The sequence below is a fragment of the Hibiscus syriacus genome, unplaced genomic scaffold (assembly GCF_006381635.1).
Source record: "Hibiscus syriacus cultivar Baekdansim isolate YM2019G1 unplaced genomic scaffold, ASM638163v2 tig00007043_pilon, whole genome shotgun sequence".
NCBI classification, from domain to species: Eukaryota; Viridiplantae; Streptophyta; class Magnoliopsida; order Malvales; family Malvaceae; genus Hibiscus; species Hibiscus syriacus.
Window position 1 is genome coordinate 260697 of NW_024062124.1, and position 21394 is coordinate 282090.

At 34.1% G+C, this 21394-nt stretch overlaps 2 protein-coding genes and 1 long non-coding RNA gene across 5 annotated transcripts; all 3 read right to left on the reverse strand.

Annotated features, from left to right (window-relative positions):
- Window positions 1-775: 775 nt before the first annotated feature.
- LOC120201213 lies at window positions 776-3986 on the reverse strand. Its single transcript, XM_039201870.1, has 4 exons — window positions 2859-3986; window positions 2643-2750; window positions 1079-2155; window positions 776-1004 (listed from the first exon to the last, which is right to left on the reverse strand). Exons 1-4 carry the CDS (start codon window positions 3942-3944, stop codon window positions 780-782), a joined length of 2496 nt encoding a protein of 831 aa, XP_039057801.1. The 5' UTR covers window positions 3945-3986; the 3' UTR covers window positions 776-779.
- A 3345-nt stretch (window positions 3987-7331) lies between these two features.
- On the reverse strand, window positions 7332-14117 carry LOC120201187. The gene is made up of 4 exons (XR_005523629.1): window positions 13992-14117; window positions 13757-13864; window positions 12514-12656; window positions 7332-7342 (listed from the first exon to the last, which is right to left on the reverse strand). It is a non-coding gene; the product is annotated as an uncharacterized LOC120201187 (long non-coding RNA).
- An 818-nt stretch (window positions 14118-14935) lies between these two features.
- Window positions 14936-21093, reverse strand: LOC120201214. Of its 3 annotated transcripts, XM_039201871.1 has the most exons (12): window positions 20812-21093; window positions 20581-20658; window positions 20350-20463; window positions 20118-20231; window positions 19608-20006; window positions 19420-19476; window positions 16660-19013; window positions 16305-16574; window positions 16148-16228; window positions 15931-16042; window positions 15779-15845; window positions 14936-15386 (listed from the first exon to the last, which is right to left on the reverse strand). In XM_039201871.1, the coding sequence occupies exons 1-12, from the start codon at window positions 20936-20938 to the stop codon at window positions 15296-15298; spliced, it is 3864 nt and encodes a 1287-aa protein (XP_039057802.1). In that variant the 5' UTR covers window positions 20939-21093; the 3' UTR covers window positions 14936-15295. The 3 variants fall into 3 exon arrangements, 2 of the variants coding, with proteins under 2 accessions (XP_039057802.1, XP_039057803.1); XM_039201872.1 differs by lacking the exons at window positions 20118-20231; window positions 20350-20463; XR_005523631.1 differs by lacking the exons at window positions 14936-15386; window positions 15779-15845; window positions 15931-16042 and having other exon boundaries at window positions 16203-16228; window positions 16305-16491.
- Window positions 21094-21394: the final 301 nt, after the last annotated feature.

The window sequence follows — 21394 nt, forward strand, 5'->3', positions numbered from 1 at the left end:
ATATATTTTCTTTAAAAAAAATTAAATTCATAAAATTTATATATATAGTTTTTACAAAATTGAAAATATAAAAAATATTTAATGCAAGGGTAAAATTTTATTTTAACCCCTGAACTTCATATAAAATTTTAGTTATAGATTTTTTTGTAAATCTAAAATAGTTTAAGGATAAATTTGTAATTTAACCTTCGTAGAATTTTTATTTTTCAATGACAGAAGAATTATATTTTTAAAAGAAAAAAATTAAGGGCATTTTAGTCTAAAACGCCGGTAATCCAATAATACCTAAAGAAAAGGAGATAATGACATTCCCAGTAATATACCCAAAAAAATCTACTATTGGTAATAAAACATTACCGGAAATGAGATTTCTGGCCAACCAAACATGAGAATGTGGATTCCATTCCCATAAGAATCTCACATTCCTTGATCCAAACACCCCCTTAATCTCGGGTAAGATCCTGAATGTTACCTCATCTTATTTTTGTCTAACGTGACACGTTACCTCCCGTTAACCCTTCTTCTTCTTCTTTAACAACACAAGTGAGATTGTTTTTACCAGTTTGATGGTGGTGGAAGAAGCTTTTGCTTCAGTGAACTCGTATAGAACACAACTTCGGTGTGAAGGACATCATTTGTGAAAAGATCATTCTGCAATAATTTTATAACAAACATGAAGTAATGTCTGAATAAACACAATAGTTTCATACATAATTTTCAAGATCTGTATAATGACACTAATTTCACACAGAATTATTTATAAAGCCAACTTCACTCTCCTATTCATCTTCAGAAACCTCACTCTCAGGTTCAGTTTCAGAAACTTCATTCTCAGATTCAGCTTCAGAAACTTCATTCTCAGATTCAGCTTCAGAAACTTCATTCTCAGATTCAGCTTCAGAAACTTCATTCTTAAATTCATCTTTAGAGATTTTACTCTCAGATTCAGCTTCAAATGGGCACGAGTCCAATGCCAAATTTGAGGAAGCTGCAATTTCTTCCTCCTGCGAAAGCATGGATCTTGGTGTCATACTTTATTATAATTTTAAAATTTTAGTACAAAGCAATGTGGACTTACCGAATCGAGCGCACAACTAATGTGAGCAACGAATGTTCCTCCTCGACACTTTGTGCAGTGATAGGCATGATATGTAGCCTCTCTTTCTTCTTCACAGATATCACAATAATATTCCCCTGAATCATCTTCTTCGAAACCATCCTTACGAGTTAGAGTTAAAGGATGGATGTGGTATTTGGATTTGAGTGAACGTGGCAAAACACATTCAATATGGAACTTGGTATCGCATTCCATGCAGAAACAGAAACGAAACTGCCCAATTGGATGATTGCATTCACCGCATACCTTGAACTCGTAACCGTAAGGCTCGGATCCAAAATAGTAGAGACGATGAGTGTGAGACTTAGATTTTAGGACCCGCTTCAAGGATTTGGCACAATCAGCATGGAGATACAGATCATCACACTGCACGCAACCATAGCTTATTTTTTGGAATTCGAACGAACCTTTGCAGACGCGACAAGGCTGTGATGGGTTGAACAGAAGGTGAAGTGGGTGTAGCGGATGGAATTGGATTTGCATTTCCAGTGGAATAATTCCAACACACCTTTCATGAAGAGAATATTCACACTCAGAGCATTGGAATACCGGACCTAAAATATTTAGACCACAAAAACCGCAATTTTCATATCCTAGTAAATCGGATATAATAACAAAGTATCCCAACTCATGGTGGTGATTGAAAAGGCACAACTTGGATTGTGTTTCCATATCCTTTAGCCTTTGAGTCTCATTTTTAGGCACCCATGAAGAAGTAGCACATTTCACATCCAGTTTGAAATCACACGCATAACATATGTAAGCAAACCCTGGATTCAAGCTTCGACATCCTTGGCATATTAAATAAGAACGGGGCCGCGCTGATAACCGAGGGTTTAACTTGAGAGAATGTTGGGGGTGAAGAGGATGCAGCACTTGAGAGGGCAATCTAATGCATGTTTTGTGTATGTAGTAATATCTGCATCTTTTACATGCATAAGCTCCATCTGAGATTTCAAGCCAACAAGCATAGCACCTAGCTCCCCTTTCAATATCCTCATCAAACATCAGCTCATGTCCTCGTTCACAATGCATAATCTGTATTAAGTGAAAAAGAAAAAACCAACTTAATGAATATGCTTACCAAGATATAATTCATACTTGTTCTTAATTGCATTTTCCCCTTTTATATATCTTAACTCGTACGTATTGTAATATTTTAAAATAATTTCTTTAATTTAAAAACAATTTTATGTTATATGATTGATTTAAGTTATATGATCTCTCTCGCACTTTACAAAACTACAATAATTTTGTTCATTGTCATACAATTTATTATTTTAAATTTACTTATTAATATATGTATTGGATTATAATGCGTGTACTAAACATAATATAAATTATTACATTAATATATTTTATAATACAATTAATATTTAATTTATTGATAGCAACTCAAATCTTATATATATAAACTTAATACATATCATTTTTTACCCTTAATAAAAGAAAAAAATCCCATAAAAAAAATTCTAAAAATCACACTTTTACTTTGGCAATATATGTATTAATAATTGATACCAACCTCAAAAGGAGAGAAGTTTGCATTTCTCTCGTTTATTTCATCTTCCTCCATCAGTTTTCCTGTTGAATCTTTGTCACCCACCAAGTTATAGGTTGGCTCATCTTTTATCTGAGACATTGCCAACATTAAAGCAAAAATGAAGAAAACAAATTGGATCTGATATGAGCAGTAAATGTGAAAAAGGATTAAATAAGCTTTTCACAAATCGCAACATACCTCATTGAGAGCGCATCCAATATGAGCAGTAAATGTGCATTTGTTACAACAATAAACGGGATCGTATGCGTTTCTTTCTTCTTCGCAAATATCACAGTAGTAATGGTCAGAATAATCCTCAAGAAACACATCAGTAAACATAAGTTCATGCCTGTGATATTTGTGTTTAATACTTAATGGTATCAAACAACGAAGATGAAAATTGAATCCACATAAAACACATCGATAATAATAACAATTAAACACAGAGTCTTTGCTAGGACGAATCTCCTCCGAGCACTTCTTACATGGATCTAATTCCTGATAAATTGACGAGGATTTCGTTGGAAGAAGGATAAGACTATGATCATGCAACTCATGTTTCAGACTAGGTTTGAATTTAGCACAACTAATATGAATGAGGAATTGACACTTTTCACAAATGTATCCTTGAAGAACAGCATACCTAGTGCGATAACCACATACATCGCATGAAAAGGGCGACACACTATACCAATATATTAACTGAAGCTGGTGGGATGAATGAAAGTGATGTTTTGAGATTATATTGGGTATGTTGATCAAACAAGTTTCATGAACGAAGGACTCTGATGGGGGACATTTAAAACAACCATAAGAGACTCTAGACAAAAGCTTCTCACACCAAAAACAACTATAGTGATACTTGCTCACTTTACGATACTTGAACCGTGTCAATGAATGAAAATGACAGAAATGAGGGATTTCTTTATATCCATGACTAGTGATAGTAGTTGAAGAAGCACAAATGTGATCAAGGTTGAAGTTGCAATCTGCACATCGGTACAAGCAGCTTCGAGTAAGACTGGAACACCCATTACAAAAGAAATGGGAAGAATCATCATCTTTCTCGGTGACCAATTTAAGAGGGTGTTCTGAATGGAGAGGATGTGAAATTTCAAGAGGCAGTTGTTTCACAGCACATGAACGGTGTAGCCAAAACTTGCAGGTTTCACAAGTGAAGGCCCAACCATCAATTTGCTGATTGCATCTATCACAACAACCCTCTTGTTTTTCATATTTATCGTAAACCAAGTGGTGTTCATGAAGGAAAGGTTTGAGGTTCATCCTCTCAAATGCAAATAGAAAGGAAAGATGGAGAGTAGATGGTTAGAGATATATTCAGGAGCTTAGAATATATAGAGAGAAAAAGAATGTCACATTGCAAGCCTGAAAAATACATTCTATATATATATAACACATCTCTTGTGATTAGAAGAAAAGAATATCACTTTTTTTCTATTTTAATAAACATAAAAATATTCATTGGTAACATAAGATTCGATGTTAACTTTAAGTAAAGAATATTAACCTTGCTTTCAAATTAGTTTACTTCTATTCATTGGTGGAGCAAAGCAACACAGAGGAACATTGGTACTGGCGAAAGATGGTGTGGAGGTTAAATGATGGAGGGAAAAGAAATAGAAAAAAAAAATTAGTACATATTATGAAATAATATTTAATATTTATTTCATTTTAAGAAAATAGTTATCGGATCAAATCGTTATTTCTTTAAGAAAATTTAAATAATAAAAAATTAAATGATGAATTTATGGTTTAAATTTTTTGATATTTTATTTAGAACAGATATAATTAGATCGTTTGACAAATATAAGTTTTAAGAGTTAATATAACTAAATAAAAAAAAGTATTGAAAATATTTTCCGTTTAGTGATAAATAGGTCCTTAACTACTCAACATTTTGTACATTATTTTCATTAAAATTACAACGGATATTTTTTATTTTAAATTATCAAATATTTTTAAAATATTATCAATAAATTTTTTAATTTTCAAAAAAATAAATTTTATTAATGTATTATTAAATATGTCTTAAGTATTCGACATTGTTACTAAATCTTTTGCATTAAAAAATACTTAAACAAAAAAATAATATTTCATATTTTTTATAGAAGAAAGGAATGATACTTTTCCCATTTTCCTAAACATAAAAATAATTTATAAGTAATCTAAGATTCAACGGTAACTTTAACTTAAATAAAGAATATCTGAAATTTTAAGAGTTTGATATAATTTACTGGTAGAATTAGGGATGGACATGGGTCGGGTTTCGGCTAACCCGACCCGACCCGAAAATTTTACATTCTTCACCGACCCGACCTGACTCGAAAATATATACCCTCCACTCGTCTCAAATTCATATTTTTTGAGATAAAATCCTAATACAATCCGAAATAATAAAAAATATTATTTTTATTCAATAAAACAATGATTTAATTGAACAAATAATATATAGAGTTGTATTATTGTAATTATTCCTAAATATATAAGGTAAAAAAATTTCGGGTCGAGTCGGGTGTAGGCTGAACATCACCTTTAAAAGTCCGACCTGACTCAAACCCATTTTTTTTTAAAAAAATCCACCCCGATCGAATCGGATCAGGTCAGAACCTGTTGGGTTCGGGTCTCATGCCCATCTCTTAGGGATGGCAAACGGGCGGGTTGGGTGCGGATACCCCCTCCCCCATCCCCATACCCACCTAATATTTTTCAATCCATCACCCGCCCACCACCCATGATGGGTACAAATTTTTAAATCCACACCCGCCCACGCGGGTACATTCTCAAATCCATCCCCACACCCACTACCCACAAGCGACGTATCCGTCTAGACCCGCCTGAAAACAAACTTTTTTTTTACGGAAGAGGTTTCGGGTTTTGGCTTTTATGAAAAGCAATGATATGTAAAGATGAATTTATATTTACAGTCCTTCCAACCAGAGTCATAAATTTGATGAAATTATTAATGTCTTTATCACGTTCACAGGTGCGGTCAATAAAATACATTCGTGCTATGCTTGAGACCCTCTGGAAATCTTTTCAGCTTTGAGTGTATATAATGGTTCATACTCAACGAAGAGGTTTGACAGGTAAAATTCCAGAATAAGTTTATCTACACCAAACATATGGTATCTTGCTAATTCACAATTCACAATTCCAGAATAAGTTTTGACAGGTACAATCAACTCAATGATATCAAATACTTCTTGTGGTACAAACAATATTCCCAATAACAATATTTGGTTAAATTACATGTTATATCTTATACAATATTACAATTTATAAATTAGTCTCTAAAATTACACCTAAATTCATAATGGTCCAAAATTTAATGGATATTTAGCTAGACGGGCGGATGCGGGGCGGGTAATGACTCAAACCCATTACCCGCCCACTACCCGCGACGGGTATCACTTTCTAAATCCACACCCGCCCACTACCCGCTAAAATTATACCCATCCCCGCCCCAATTGGAGCGGGTGCGGTACGGAATCCACGAAACTGTACCCGTTTGCCATCCCTACCATCTCTAGGTAGAACCCTTATTTATTACATAAAACATCGTATAACTATATATATTATTTTTAAAAAGTGTATAAATAAAAAGAATATTTAATATTTTTTGTCAAAAAGAAAAGAACAACTCTTTTTCCTGTTTTGGTAGACATAAAAATATAGTAAGTAGCATAATATTTGATGATAATTTAAGTGAAAAATATTTGAGATTTTACGAGTTAGATGTAATTTATTATTAGAATTTATATTTATCTCGTAAGACATTTTGTAATAGCATATAATGCCTTTAAAAAATACATAAATAAAAATAATATTTGATATTTCTTGTTAGAAGAAATGAATAATTTTTTCTATTTTTTTAAACATAAAAAAATCATAAGTAGCATAATATTCTATAATAAATTTAACTTTGAGTAAAGAATAGCATCTACTGTCTTTAAAAAGATGTGAATGTTTTATATTTTTTGTGGGGAGAATCGAATAATACTTTTACCTTTTTTGGTAAACATTATACTCAAGTAAAGAATGTTTGAGATTTCATAAGTTATGTACAGTTCAATATAAGAATATATATTTGATATCTCTTGTCGGAAGAAAGGAATGTCACCTTTCTCGAATAAAAATAAAAGAATTCATATGTAGCATAAGATTCAATGACAACTTCAACTTAAGTAAAGTATATTATCATTACTTTCGAGTTATTTTACTCGTGTTCATTTTATGTTCATTTATGGAGCAAAACGCAGGAGAATTAGTGGTCGCAAATAATAATTTGAAGGTTGAATGATGAGGGGAGAAGAAATAGAAAATGAGTTATAACGGTGTCGATACCGTTTTTCACCCGGATGGGGAAAAACTAGCACACCTTGGGGTTTTTCTTTGAAAAGATTTTGAAATGCGAGGAGTCGCCACCAACTATTTAAGATGCGATTGGGACACCATAAAAATTGGTGATTTTAATAAAACATTTTATTTTTATTAAAATACCGAGTTTTGGGGTCTGTAAAAATCCAGAAATCAGGCTCGGGAGTGGGTTACACGTGGAGAAGGGTTAGCACCCCCATAGCGCCCAGAAATTAGTACCTAGTTGATTACCCTATTTTGAAATTTAAAATTTTTGAGTTCGAACTTTATTTAATCAAAAACTCCTTATGCATGCACAGTTGAAAATGATGTTTGATTATTTAAGCCAATAATATTCGCCTAGCACAAATGCGAGAGATCAATTATTATGCCCAATAATTGAACATTGCCTAGGAATTTTGGAAACATGACAGGTTTTTTGAAAAAGATGTCGACCTACTTCAAGAATCACCAGTAGTCACCCCCTGAGCATACTTGCGGGAGATATACTATTGACTCCCTAATAAGTGAACATTGCCTTGTGTTTGAAAATATATGCAATCAATCGATCGATTATAGTCCTAACTTTACTAGGTTAGTTTGTTAAAGGATTTCTAACCTAGAAGTTGTCAAATTATGTAATTAAAGAATGTGGAGGACTAAACCTAAAAAGTGTAAGCTCTAATATTAATCCTAATCATTTTTGGTAAATTATTGAATTGAACAGCCAAAATGAAATCTCAAGCATAACCGAAGGCCAAATCAAAAATTATCCTAGATTAAAGAACTAAGTTTAAATTAAACCTAAAATGGAGGCTCTAAACATTACCCTATTCGATTTTAATTAATCATGCAATTCGAATAATTAAATTGGAACCTTGAGCAAAAGCGAGGACCAAATTAAGAATTTTTCTAATTTAAGGATTAAATGTGAAATTAGGCCTAAGATGGAGGCTCTAATATTAATCCTAATTAATTTTAGTCAATGGTTGAATAGAATAATTAATTTGGAACCTTGAGCATAAGCGAGGGCCAAATCAAAAATTCTCCTAAATTTAAAATTTAAAGACCAAATTTAATATGCTGAAATAAAGAAAACTAAATTAAATTTAAATTAATCAAGAAAATGTACCTTAAGGGATATACCTAAAAAGAAATGAAAGAAGTAAATTATAATGCTTATTAAATATCTTAATTAAAGAAAATAATTTAAATAAATAAATAAATAAAATATGGAAAATAAAATAAACAAAGTTAGTGAAATAAATGAGAAGAACGATAAAAATAAATAAACGGAATGTCGGAAATTTGATTCGGATAACCTGAAATGAAAATAAAATATTGAAGTTAGTGAAATGATCTAAAATATGGGCTAAATTGAAATAAAATAAATCAATTAAAATTAGGGGCTAAATAGTAATGAATTAAAAACAAATTAAACAAGTGACTAATTTGAAATAAATGCAAAACATAAAATTGCATAATTAAAACAAGGACGAAAATGTAAAAATGTGCATAAACTGCGGGGACCTAAAAGAAAATAAGCCAAAAAGTTAATACTTAGAAATAAAAATAGAAATAGCAAGATACAGTTAAAACTCTATAAATTAATAATGTCAGGACCGGAGAAATTTATTAATTTAGAGAGTTATTAATTTATCGATAAATTAATAATTATTAATTTAAAGAGTTTTTAAGTAACTATACTGTACATACCAAACAAAAAGACAAATTAGTCTATGCCTCTTAGAATTACGTTGCAGCGAACCTTGGGACTCAACGTAAATTAGTAACTACACTGTGTTCATATGCATTGGAAATCAATAATGACTTTTGAAGTACAGTAAATGTAAACAAGAGGAACAAATGTGTTCAATGTATTCTTAAGCAAGTTTGGCATATATAAATTACATGAATGTGTATTCAAACCATATCTCACAAGATGGCTTCTCATCTAAAAGGTGTTGCAAAATCAACTATGTCAGATCAAATACGTAAGGAGTTGTGTGAGTACAAGAAAGATAATCCTGCAAGCACACAAAAAGACTTGCAGAGATGGCTTGAGGGAAAATTTCAGTTGAAAGTTAGTTAAGGAATAATATCAAACACACTTAAGCGGTCAAATGACTATCTCCCTGCTGAAATAGAAAAGGGAAGAGCAGAGATCAAAAGACACAAACCAGTAAAATATCCTGACATGGAGAAGGTTGTTTATGGTGGTTTCTCCAGCATCAAGAACGTGTGAATATCACAGGAGAATTAATTTTGCAGAAGGCAAGAGATACAATGAAACTCGTGTACCCTCATGATGATTCAGATTTTAACTTCTCTATAGGATGGCTTGGGAAATTCAAGCACCGACATGGCATAAAGTCATTTCTTCGTTTTGGCGAGAGTGGGTCTGTTGATGTACAAGACATGGACCAGAAATTGGTATCGATTCGGGAGAAAATTGATCAGTTCCCTATGAAAGATGTTTTCAATATGGATGAAACTGGTTTGTTTTATAGGCTACAAGCTAATCATTCACTGGCAACAAAACAACTTGAAGGAAGAAAACAAAATAAAGAAAGGTTGACGATAGTTATTTGTTACAATGAAGATGACTCTGAAAAATCCCTCTATGGGTTATTGGGAAATATGCAAAGCCTCGTTGCTTCAAGAATGTCAACATGAATAGCTTGGATTGTCAGTATCGAGCTAACAAAAAAGCATGGATGACTAGTGTGCTTTTTGATGAATATGTTCGTTCATTTGACCAAATGATGCATGGTAGAAGAGTTCTACTTGTGGTGGATAATTGTCCAGCACATCCAAAAATTATTGAAGGGCTAAGAAACGTCGAGTTCTTCTTCTTGCCACCCAACATGACATCAAAGATTCAACCTTGCGATGCTGGGATAATAAGAGCTTTCAAGATGCATTATCGTAGAAGGTTTTACCACAAAATATTGGAAGGTTATGAGGTGGGAAAATCTGATCCAGGGAAGGTAAATGTCCTTGATGCTATCAATTTGGCAATCCCAGCTTGGACGATAGATGTTCGAAAAGAAACAATAGCAAATTGCTTCCGACACTGTAAAACTCGTTCAGCTAGTGACGTTGCAAGAAATTTGGATGAATCCACTTTTGATGAAGAAACTCAAGACCTCGAGACTATGATCAATCAATGTGGCTATCGTAATAAGATGGATATCGACAATCTAATGAACTACCCAGGTGAAAATGAAGCATGTTCGGAGGTTCAGAGTTTAGAAGATATTGTGGGTACTATCATTGAGAACAATGCAGAGGATGACGGTGAAGATGATACAATGTCTTTGGAGCCTGTTACGCGAAAGGAAGCACTTATGGCGTCAAACACTCTTCACAACTTTATGATACAATACAAAAATACAACACCTGAGCTATTGGATGCAATAAGAAAAGTTAGATATGAGCTCCAAATAGACTTGAACTTTAAAGGAAAACAGACAACTATTGAATCATATTTCAAAAGAGTAATATATTTTTTCAGTTTCTATGAATTATTAATTTATGATTTTCTTGGGACCTAAAATTATAAAGGGATCTCACGAAAAATTATTATCTTATTATTTTATCGAGTTTTTCAATTTTTTACATTGGCCCAAGTCGGGACCGGACAAATTTATTATTTTAGAGGGTTTATTAATTTACCGAGTATTAATTTAAAGAGTTTCTACTGTAATGACATTAGATTTAAAATAAAAACAAAAAGATCGCATGAAAGTGGCCAAAATGCAATGTAGAGAAACTTGGGAGGACTACATAAGAGATTAGACCCTTCGACGCCGTATGGGGCCAAAACGACGCCGTTTGGATTCGTCTATAAATACTCTTTTTTTTTTCTTCTTCAATCTCTCCCCCCAAATGATCTCCCCTCCCAAATTACACAAGCTTGTTCGCCTCGACACGATGGTTGTAGATCTGGGTGTGGCTTCACGAGACCTCCAACGCCGTGAAACAAGGCCGAGACCCAATTTTTAATTTATGGTTTAAATTTAAATAATAGATATAATTAGATCGTTTGACAAATATAAATTTTAAAGGTTAATATAACTAAATAAAAAAAGTATTGAAAATGTTTTCCATTTAGTGATAAATAGGTCCTTACCTACTTAACATTTTGTACATTTTTCATTAAAATTACAACCGATAATTTTGATTTTAAATTATCAAATATTTTTAAAACATTATCAATAAATTTATTAATTTTCAATAAAATAAATTTTATTAATTTATTATTAAATATGTCTTAAGTAATCGACATTGTTACTAAATCTTTTGCATTAAAAAAAGTACTTAAACAAAAAAGAATATTTCATATTTTTTTTTATAGAAGAAAGGAATGATACTTTTCCCATTTTCCTAAACATAAAAATAATTTATAAGTAATCTAAGATTCAACGGTAACTTTAACTTAAATAAAGAATATCTGAAATTTTAAGAGTTGGATATAATTTACCGATAGAATTAGGGATGTGCATGGGTCGGGTATTGAAAAATAAGACCTTCTAGAATTGGTTGTCACTTTTTTCCCATATGTATGGGGTAAGGGGGAGGTAAGATAGTAGGCTGCCCCCAACACCAAATTGAGAACAGCTTCCGTAGGAGACCTCCGAATTATGAAATGCCCTCCATGGGACTCGATCCCACGACCTCAAGATTAAGAACCTTGTGCTCTACCTACTGAGCTGGATGGTCATTTCAAGACCTTCTAGAATATTCCCCATAATTCGAGAAACTTCATGTAACTCGGGAGCCTCGAGGCTCGGACGAGCAATCATGAGCATAAACCGTTAAACGGGTATGAACCGATGGAACAAAGAAATCTACCATAATCTGTCTCATAGTAAATGAATGGCATTGTTAACTCGCTCAAAACAAACAGAATGTAATGTTCTTGAATATAGTCATGCTCTAATGATCTTTCTTTCCGTTGATGCTCCTCAGTCTTCACTAGAAAACCTATGTTACTCGGACTTATGGGTGAGTTCTGATGAGCTAAAGGTTTCGGTCTCCCTTCGACGAGAACAGCGATAAACGGAAGGCAATTGCTTCCAAAGTTCCGTTAATCCCCCAGTGACACGATCACAACCAAGGGACCACAACAGTGTCCAACACAGATATGTTCAGATTTTACAAGTTTCGTGTATCTTTGGAAATTCATATTCCTATAACCATGTTCAAATATGTGCGAGGAATGTGTATCTTAGGATACTGATCACATGAACAAAGAAGAAGAAAATGACACAAAAATCAAGCTTCATGACTGTAATCATTCCGAAATTCGGCCTATCAATAAATAATCCACAAGACAGGTTGCAAGAAAGTATCTAACCGGAATAACGTCCAAGCAGGGATCGAAGCTCGAAAGGGTCGATTAGTTCTTGATGCCAGAAAATGCATTTAGTTACTCACCGAACTTCGTTCCGGAGGCAACTATATTCAAAACAAATCAGATGTGGCTCCATTAGGAACATTTTCTTTCTTGTGCATCATGATTTCTCCAAGGATTAAGAGCTTCTCTCATTGCCTGAGCTTCAGGGGAATTCTCCCAAGCTCGCTTCTCAGACTCTAGAACAGTCACTTTGTCATCTACAACATAAAAAAGGCAACGGTTCAAGCAAGAGTTACATGCAAAAACGTGGCAACTGACTCGACGAACACACGAAATCGTAAACATAACCATATCATAGCGATACTTGGGCTATTATCTCTCCTCGAAATAGATAGATATCATACCCATCTCCCTTTACATTTACCAAGGATTGCAGATAACAGATCAAACCAAATCTCTTTCAACCCAGCACAAGCATCCATTGAAACTAACTTTCACCAATGCTTGTTGTCGCTAATGACACAGTCATAGACTAATAGCAGTAAGACATTACTTTAAATTATTAAGACCGAAATTAACCTACAATTAACATAAACATAGGAAATTAGCACTTAGAAATAAGAATATCAGATCCACTTTGAAGATCCTGCGGACGCAACCGGCTTTGATATCCATTTTATGTGACCGAGATTTTTAAAACTAACGACAACGAGAAAATGTTGAAAATGAAATCACCCTAGAGCTTAAAAGTTTTACTTGATTAGCAACACTATGACTTGAGTCAATCAAAATAACTGTAAGAAAAACCCATCAATTAACAACAATAATATGGTACTAATATACCACTTTTCTCCATCATCTTTCTTTGAGTACCGTACCCATCTTGGGATGCAAATCTCTAAATATACGGAAAAAATTGAAAAAGAACAACCGAGCATATCCGTGTTGGATAAATGCACGCATCCAGGGGTAGACCGAGAGGAGTCCTGGAGGACAGTCGAACCCCCCAGGAAATTTCAAATTCCATATAGTTTAGTTATTTTGTTTGTGTTTTATATTGATGATCCAATTTCGTACCCCTGAAATTTTATAATTTTGCACCCTTAAATTTCTAAGTTCGTCCCTGCTGGTATCTGTCACACATCTTGTGCGTAAGTCTCAGTAACATAACTAATATCTTATGAAATTTAAAGATATATATCAAGTTAGCAGGCAACCAAAGAAAGGGGAAATCTGTAAAAAAAAAAAAAGGAAATCAAAGACTACATTTTTTAGGTTTTAAAGAATAAACTCATAAAATGCTGATATGAATCAATTTAGGTAAACGAAAGGGAGAGCAAATGGAGAGTTCTCACACAGAAGCCAGTCTTGATCATGAATAACTCCATGGAACCTCCAATTAGAGCCGAACCAACTGCAACCTTTAAGTACCAATCAAGAAACTTTATTGCCATTTTTCTTTTAGCTGCAATTTTTTTTTTTTTTGCTTAGTTAGAACATTAACGACAGAATCAAAAATCTGATCAAGCTAAAACTATGAGCACTGATATTTATTACTTAGCTAAAACTTCAAAAAGAACAAAGAACGATACCTCGAGTGGCTTGAGAAGAGGATGAAACAGAAGTGAGCCCGGAAGCAAGGAATAGCAGAGGTTTCCCTTTAACCGGAATCGTCGTCACACTAGCTGCCGGCGGCGTAGATGAGCCCTTATCGGCGATACAAAATGAATTGATGGATGGCTGGCTGGCTCTTGAATTCGCAGTGTAGAGAACGCAAAGAGAGGAAAAAAAGGTTTTTATTTGGGTAAATTATGAAGTTAGTACCTAAACTGTCAGTTTTGTTTCGTTTTAGTACCTAAACTTTCAAATTTTCAAAACTATACCTAAAGTTTAGTTTATGTTTCATTTTAGTACCCATGTTTAAAATTTAACGTGAAGTTTTGAAAAAAAAATCAAAGTTTAGATACTAAAACGGACAAAAATTGATAGTTTAAGCACCAAAAACATTAAGTTTTTAACAGTAGAGTACTAAAATGAAACAAAAACTAACATTAGGCATGATTTTAAAAAAATTGAAAATTTAAGTATTAAAACGAACCAAAGCAGATACTTTGGGTACTAAATGCGTGATTTACCCTTTCCATTTTCACATATTGAGAAATTAAATGTAGTATTTTTTTATAGAAAAATATGACAGATTTTATCACATGATTAAAAAAACAATATATAAAAATTATGTTTAAAATGTAAAAGAAAAAACTTAATATATTTTTTATTTTAAAAAATAATGGATAATCAACTGTATTAAGTAACTTATACTGAGTTAAATTTATAAAATAGATAAATGCTAATTTGACTGTTTATTTTCAATTTTTAATAGTTAATGATGATGTTGGAGAATTTAAATATTATTTTAACCATTCTACATTGTCAAGATTTAAAATTTAATCTATTTTAATAATCGATAACATTATTAGTAGATTCAAATTGATAATATAATTTCTTACCGTAAAATAATAGTTAATTTATCAGAAATATAGACATGATGTCATATTTACGAACAAAATTACAGGGGGGAAACGAAACAAGCATACATCTTAATCATTTTCCATATACAGCTAACTGATTCCAAGACTGCAGATCAGGATTTAAATTGCGATTATAGTCGCATTTTCGGTTGTATTGCAGGCGCTATTGCAGTCAATATGCGCATCGTGATCTTGTAATAACGGTTTCGGACGGTACCTTTACCGCTATATAATGGCTGCTATTCCGATAGCGAACCACTATCTAAATCCCTACAGCAGATACCCATGTTCGAAATTCTATGCCTACCAAAACTGTGCCGGAGAAAAATTCAGAGGAAGCTGAAAAAGAAGAAAGCAGGAACCTTCATTTACACTTTTGTCACGGGGAGGAACTTATTGTCTTTCTTCAGCCATACGGTTGATCGGGTTCGTCGAACATGATCTTCGAAGAGCCGATGCCTACAAGTATATATATAAGGAAATCAAACTTTTCATCATTTCTTAGCCAATGCAGAAAAATGAACCACCAATCATCTGATAAAATGACCAACACAAGGGTACAAAATTTTGGGTCTGCATAAAGAACTTTTCATCCAATGTGCATGGTTGGCATATGTTGCTCAGAGTAAGATGAGAGTTTCAGACATGGTACACGTATGTTGTTTTTAAAAAAAAAGTTTTTTCGTGTATTTGAAAGGTTTTTTAAGGGTCCAAAACCTCATACCCATGTCTGGATATAGGTTGAACATGAGTACTTTAAGAAGAAAAATTGGAGCAATATAATCGAGTCGTGCTCCGTTGTAACAAAAGCAACTGGGAGAAGGATGTTTTCATGATGATATAGTACGAACCTTTCATAATCCAACCTCTGTGTAACTATTCCGTTTAGTAGCAGCTCTGAACTGTAAATCTCTGCCCCTGAAAGCGTAACGGCTAAACGTTTGAATAAAAGCTGAATTTCGCAGAAAAGCCATAAAGGAGCTAATTTACAAACTCTTATTACCTATTTCGAGGAAACGAACAGACATTTCATAATCTTCTTCGCAAGATAGAACCAACAAATCATCTGGGAATTTGTCATCCTTCATAGCAGAACTGCTAATTTTCTCAACTGCCTGGAATTGTTGACCCATATAACATAAAAAGGAAATGATTTTTCATGATAACACATCCATACATATGTATTTTCGAGATAATTTTGAAGGGAAACCACCATATACCTGACCGTTAACTGAGGTCACCAAACGTGAGATTGTTTCTTTACCAGGCTTCGTATTTGGCGTGATTAAAACTCGTCGACCCTGCATAACTTCCACATTGCGTGAAAATCGAGATGGAAAAAGCAGCCAAAGCAATAGGTAAAACAGAAAATTTCACCTGTAGTAACGGTCTCTTGCGTGCACGTGCTAAAGAAACCGGCATGCAAAAGCCAAGCTCTTTCTCTTTTTTGATATCCCTCAATACATAAGCTTCTTCATCGATGTGAATATTAACTTGTCCGATGCTTTCAAGCCATAAATGTGTGACAACTGGTTTGCCAGAAGCAATTGCTTCCAACATATTCCTGGTGCGCACAAAATTATCAGTTACAAAATGTGTCGCATCCGAAATAGATGATGCCTCGGAGATACTTAGGCGAGCCAAGATCTGGTTAAAAAATCGAGGAATAAGATTTACTTAAACAAGCTTTTATACCTTCAGAGAGCGACTGAAATTACAAAATAACTAATACCTTTTTCTGCTGTTTAAGTATGTCCTCGTCTAGGTGGTTGCTGAACAAGACTCGAACATCAGCTAAATTCCTTCTCTTCCTCGAATCTTTCAAAGGGGAAATAGGTTCAGGCTCGATCGGGTATAAGCTTCTGAGTTCTTTCATAAGTGAAGATTTTAATAGGTTCTTTCGGCATGACTGTTTAAAGTATTCTTCACCCATACAAACAGGCGATGTGGTATCGATTGGTGTAGGACGGTTAGTTGGCGTAGTGCATAGAGAACCAGGTGATCTTAATTTCTCTTTTGATGATTTATCAGAAGAAACATTCACTGCTAAATTTTCAGCATCTGACGAAGATATTGTATCAGGATTTCCACCGGCGTGCTTGATTGGCTTAGCTGCCTCGGACCCAATTTTTCTCTTTGATATCACCCTGCTATTCTTCTTGGTAAGATTACAATTGATATCATCATCACCTGAAACCTGTTTATCTGAACTTTGATGAGATAATTTTCCTTCTGAATTCTGGTTTGCAAAATGCAAAAGCGGACAAGTATTAACAGATGATTGTGTAGTCCTCCTAGTGGATGGTATAATGCATGTGTTTTTATTGCTTCCTCTCGACCTTTTCGGCACAGTAATTGGACACCCATTGTCATCTGACTGAACAGGTTTTCGGGACTGTTCTTCCCTTTTGTCAGACACACCAACATCAACAGGCGTTTTCTGGGAGGATCTTCTTCGTTTGGGATAGCAAGTTACATGATAGCCACTACTTTTCGCAATCAGCTCCAAATGAACATCAATACTTAATTTAACATTTCCATTTCCATGTCCTCCGGATTGATTGGAATGCAATATAGAGAGTCGACCTTTAGCATTTGACACTTCAGATAGCTCAACATCCGTACTCCCAAATCTACTTTCTTGAAGGAAACCAGCTTCTTTAATCCGTTTTCTACCTTTTCTACAATCACTTACTAGAGCCTCAGCCATTTGCACATTTTTGACTGACTGCCCAGTTCTATGAGCAATGGGTGTTCTAGTATGAACCTCTTCAGGATGTTGCTTCCTTATTGATCCACCACCACGAAGTTTAGCTTTCTTCAATTTTGGCAGAAACAACTCCATGTCACAGTCCTTCCCTACACTTTTGGAGTGTTTCTCCACCAAAACTGAAGACTCTTCACATGGCTTAGTTCTCTTGGATCGTCTCGTAAATCGATCTACATCAGAGCAAGAAGCACCCTTTCTTGACGTAGAAGAAATTTTCTTCACAGTTTTTCCCCTATTTGAACCTTTAGAGGATCCCTCGGATATGCTTTGGACACCTTGATTAGCTTTAGGGTCAGTAGCCGCCTCCCCATAGAACAAGGCTTCTATAGCTTCAGCAGCCATCTGAGTGTCAAAACCTACGTCATTTGGATCTTCAGCAGCACCTATCTCTGTGGCAGTGGCTTCCAATTGCCCTCTCGAGGAATCCAAATTAAACTGTTCATCAAACTCATTGGAAAGATTTTTTCTAAAATTCATTTGACCTTGTTCTTTCTTGTCATTATCTTTCGACTTGCACAAAAGTAATTTTGAATCAGAATGAATTGTAATTTTATCAGTGGGCTTCGGTTGGTCTCCATTACAAGATTCATCTAGTTTCCTTCCTTTACGCTTCTGGGGGTGGGTAGAAGATTTCCACGAATGGCTTCTATTACCATAGAATTCTTCCTTCATTCTATGATAAATATCACCCCCTCCATCATCCTCCAGAAAACTATCCCATTCAAAATTCCCAGCATCACCAGCGGTGCTTCTTTCGATAGTTTTCTTGGCCAAGCTTTGTGGCCCTTTTGCACATGAGATAAGTTTCGATTTCCGCCCCGTATTCTTACCCAAATCAACTTCATCATCAAGTTCCATCAAATTATCATTTACAAATCTTTCCACGAAATTAAGTGCATTAGCTTGTGATAACTCCCCAGGTTCTTGAGAGTCAATATAACTTAAACCTGCTGATGGACCATCACAATTGGGAACCTCGAGCAAATCTTCTCTTGCATCTGTGTTTTCATTGTTCCCAGAAATTCCTGGATTTTCAGTAAAACAATCCTTGGCAAAAAGTTTTCTTGCAGTTGCACAACCAACCCTTGAATTGATAGAGTTCTTATCACAATTACCCTGATCTTGTGCCTGACTAATGTTCTCCACGACTTCCGGATTTAAACCATTAGTATCGACTGCGCACTGGTCCGAAAACTGACTATCAGTTGGGATAGAACAAGACTCGCTGTTCATTTGTCGAAATGCCACATTGCGAGCTGCAAGACCAGAGGCCCGCATGGACGCTGCACGGACAGAAGTAAACCTTCGGACAGATCCTAAGAAAACAAGAAACGTTAATAGAGAAATTGAAGGACTGTGTATTTAATAAAATTGGCAAACTGAGAGTTCTCACCATCCTATCTATGATATTTCAATATGAATGATAATGCTTCCAAATGCGAGTTAAGTTAGAAAATAAATTGCTCTAATATTACTCACCATCACATTTGATCTAGATTAAAAGTGGAAGAATGTGCAACCATTGATGAAAAATATAACTTATCAAGTAACTTTCTTAAGGATATTGACTAACGAGGGTAGCTTAATCTTGCAAAAAAGTTTATTGAACTGCTTATCAAAATCAACTGATCCCCTAAGACAATAACCAGTAGTTGATTCAAATAGATCCACAACATATCAAGAAAGTGATTCCCCGGCCATGAACAAGTCATAGAAAAATACCAGGTTCCTGTTCCGACACAGCTTTGACATCCGGTGTTGCTTTAGGAACATGAATTCCTGAAGAAACGTGCAGCACAATATCATAAATTCAGTTGAGACAACAGGATCAACTTCTTGCCATACAAAACATACAGATATACGTAGCCAATACTACAACACTTGCCAAAAAAACTCAGAATAAAACATACCCGAACTCCTCTGTTCGTCAGTAGGTGTATCAAATTTCTCCGAAGATTCCTTCTTCTCCTCCTGACCAAACAATTGAACATGATCGCTAATTACTACCTCATCATCCCAGACCTCATCACCATCATCCAAAACCTCAGTTCCATCTGTTCCTTCACTTTCACTATCAAGAGAACTTCCAACATTGAATTCATCCAACAATTGGGTCTCCATATTCTCACAGCAATCTAAATCATCCAACACTTGTGTTTCATCGCCAATGTTCAACATGTGAGTTTCCTCACCAAGGTTCAGACATTGGGTCTCAAATTCATCCTCAATTGAAACATTGTTATCATCTACAGGAACCGTATCTTGTAGAAGGTTTAATTCAACATCATCCTCATTATCATCTCTATCACCTATATGTATTTTTTTCAAACCCATAATTCATATAAATTTCAAATGATTTAAAAGCATAAATAACCAATACTAAAATATTAAGTGGAAATCAAAGATTGAGATAAACATACCACGAAAAGGAGAATCAGGAAACTGACAATCAAATTCATCTTCAATTGGGACATTGTTATCATCTACAGGAACCGTATCTTGAAGAAAGTTTAATTCATTTTCACACCCGTCACCTATATGTATTTTTTTCAAACTCATAATTCACATAAATTTCAAATAATTGAAAGCATAAATAACTAATAATACTAAAATATTAAGCGAAAGAATAATCAAAGATTGTGATAAACATACCACGATATGGAGAATCGGGTAACTGAGAGTCAAATTCATCTTCAATTGTAGCATTGTTATCATCCACAGGAACCGTATCTTGAAGAAAGTTTAATTCATTATCACAACCGTCACCTATATGTTTTTTTTCCAAACTCGTAATTCACATAAATTTCAAATGATTCAAAGCATAAATAACTAATAATTCTACAATATTAATCCAAAAAAAATCAAAGATTGAGATAAACATACCACGAAAAGGAGAATCGGGAAACTGAGAGTCAAATTCATCTTCAATAGAAACATTGTTGTTGTCTACAGGAATAGTATCTTGTAGAAAGTTCAATTCATTATCACAACCGTCACCTCTATGAATTTTTTTAAAGCTCGTAATTCACATAAATTTCAAATGATTTAAAGCGTAAATAACTAATAATACTAAAATATTAAGGGGAAAAGAATCAAAGATTGAGATAAATATACCAGGAAAAGGAGAATCGGGAAACTGAGAATCAAATTCAAAGGGCTGGGTCTCGGCATGTGCGGAATCGGTGCTTGGGCTCATTTCAGAGGGTTTGGTTTCGCCATCGACGTCTCCGATACTGCCCATTTGTTCACTTCAATTCATCTGCGAATTTGTTTAAAGAAGGCAAAACCGCATCAAATCCCTAAAATGCAGACACCTCTTTACATTAGAAAAAGGAGGGATTCAACACAAGCTTTTTGTGGTTTTGGGTGTTGCAGAGTGAGTGACAGAGTATTATCCTGCTGCTCTCAGGTGGTTTGTAAAAAAGATATAAGAAAAATAGGGCACCGTTATTTAAGAAAATCAATGGAATTTGTTTTAATTTAATAATTACATTTAATTAATAAAATGTAATTAAATATGTATACTTTTATACTATATTACATATATATATTATGTTGATTGTATTTAGGGGTGTAAATAAAACGAGTTTGAACAAATAAGGTTATATTCATGTTCGTTTGTTTATTTTTGAAATTATTCATGTTCGATTTGTGTTCGTTTAAATTTTTAGTATCGTGTTCGTTTATTTATTTTTGA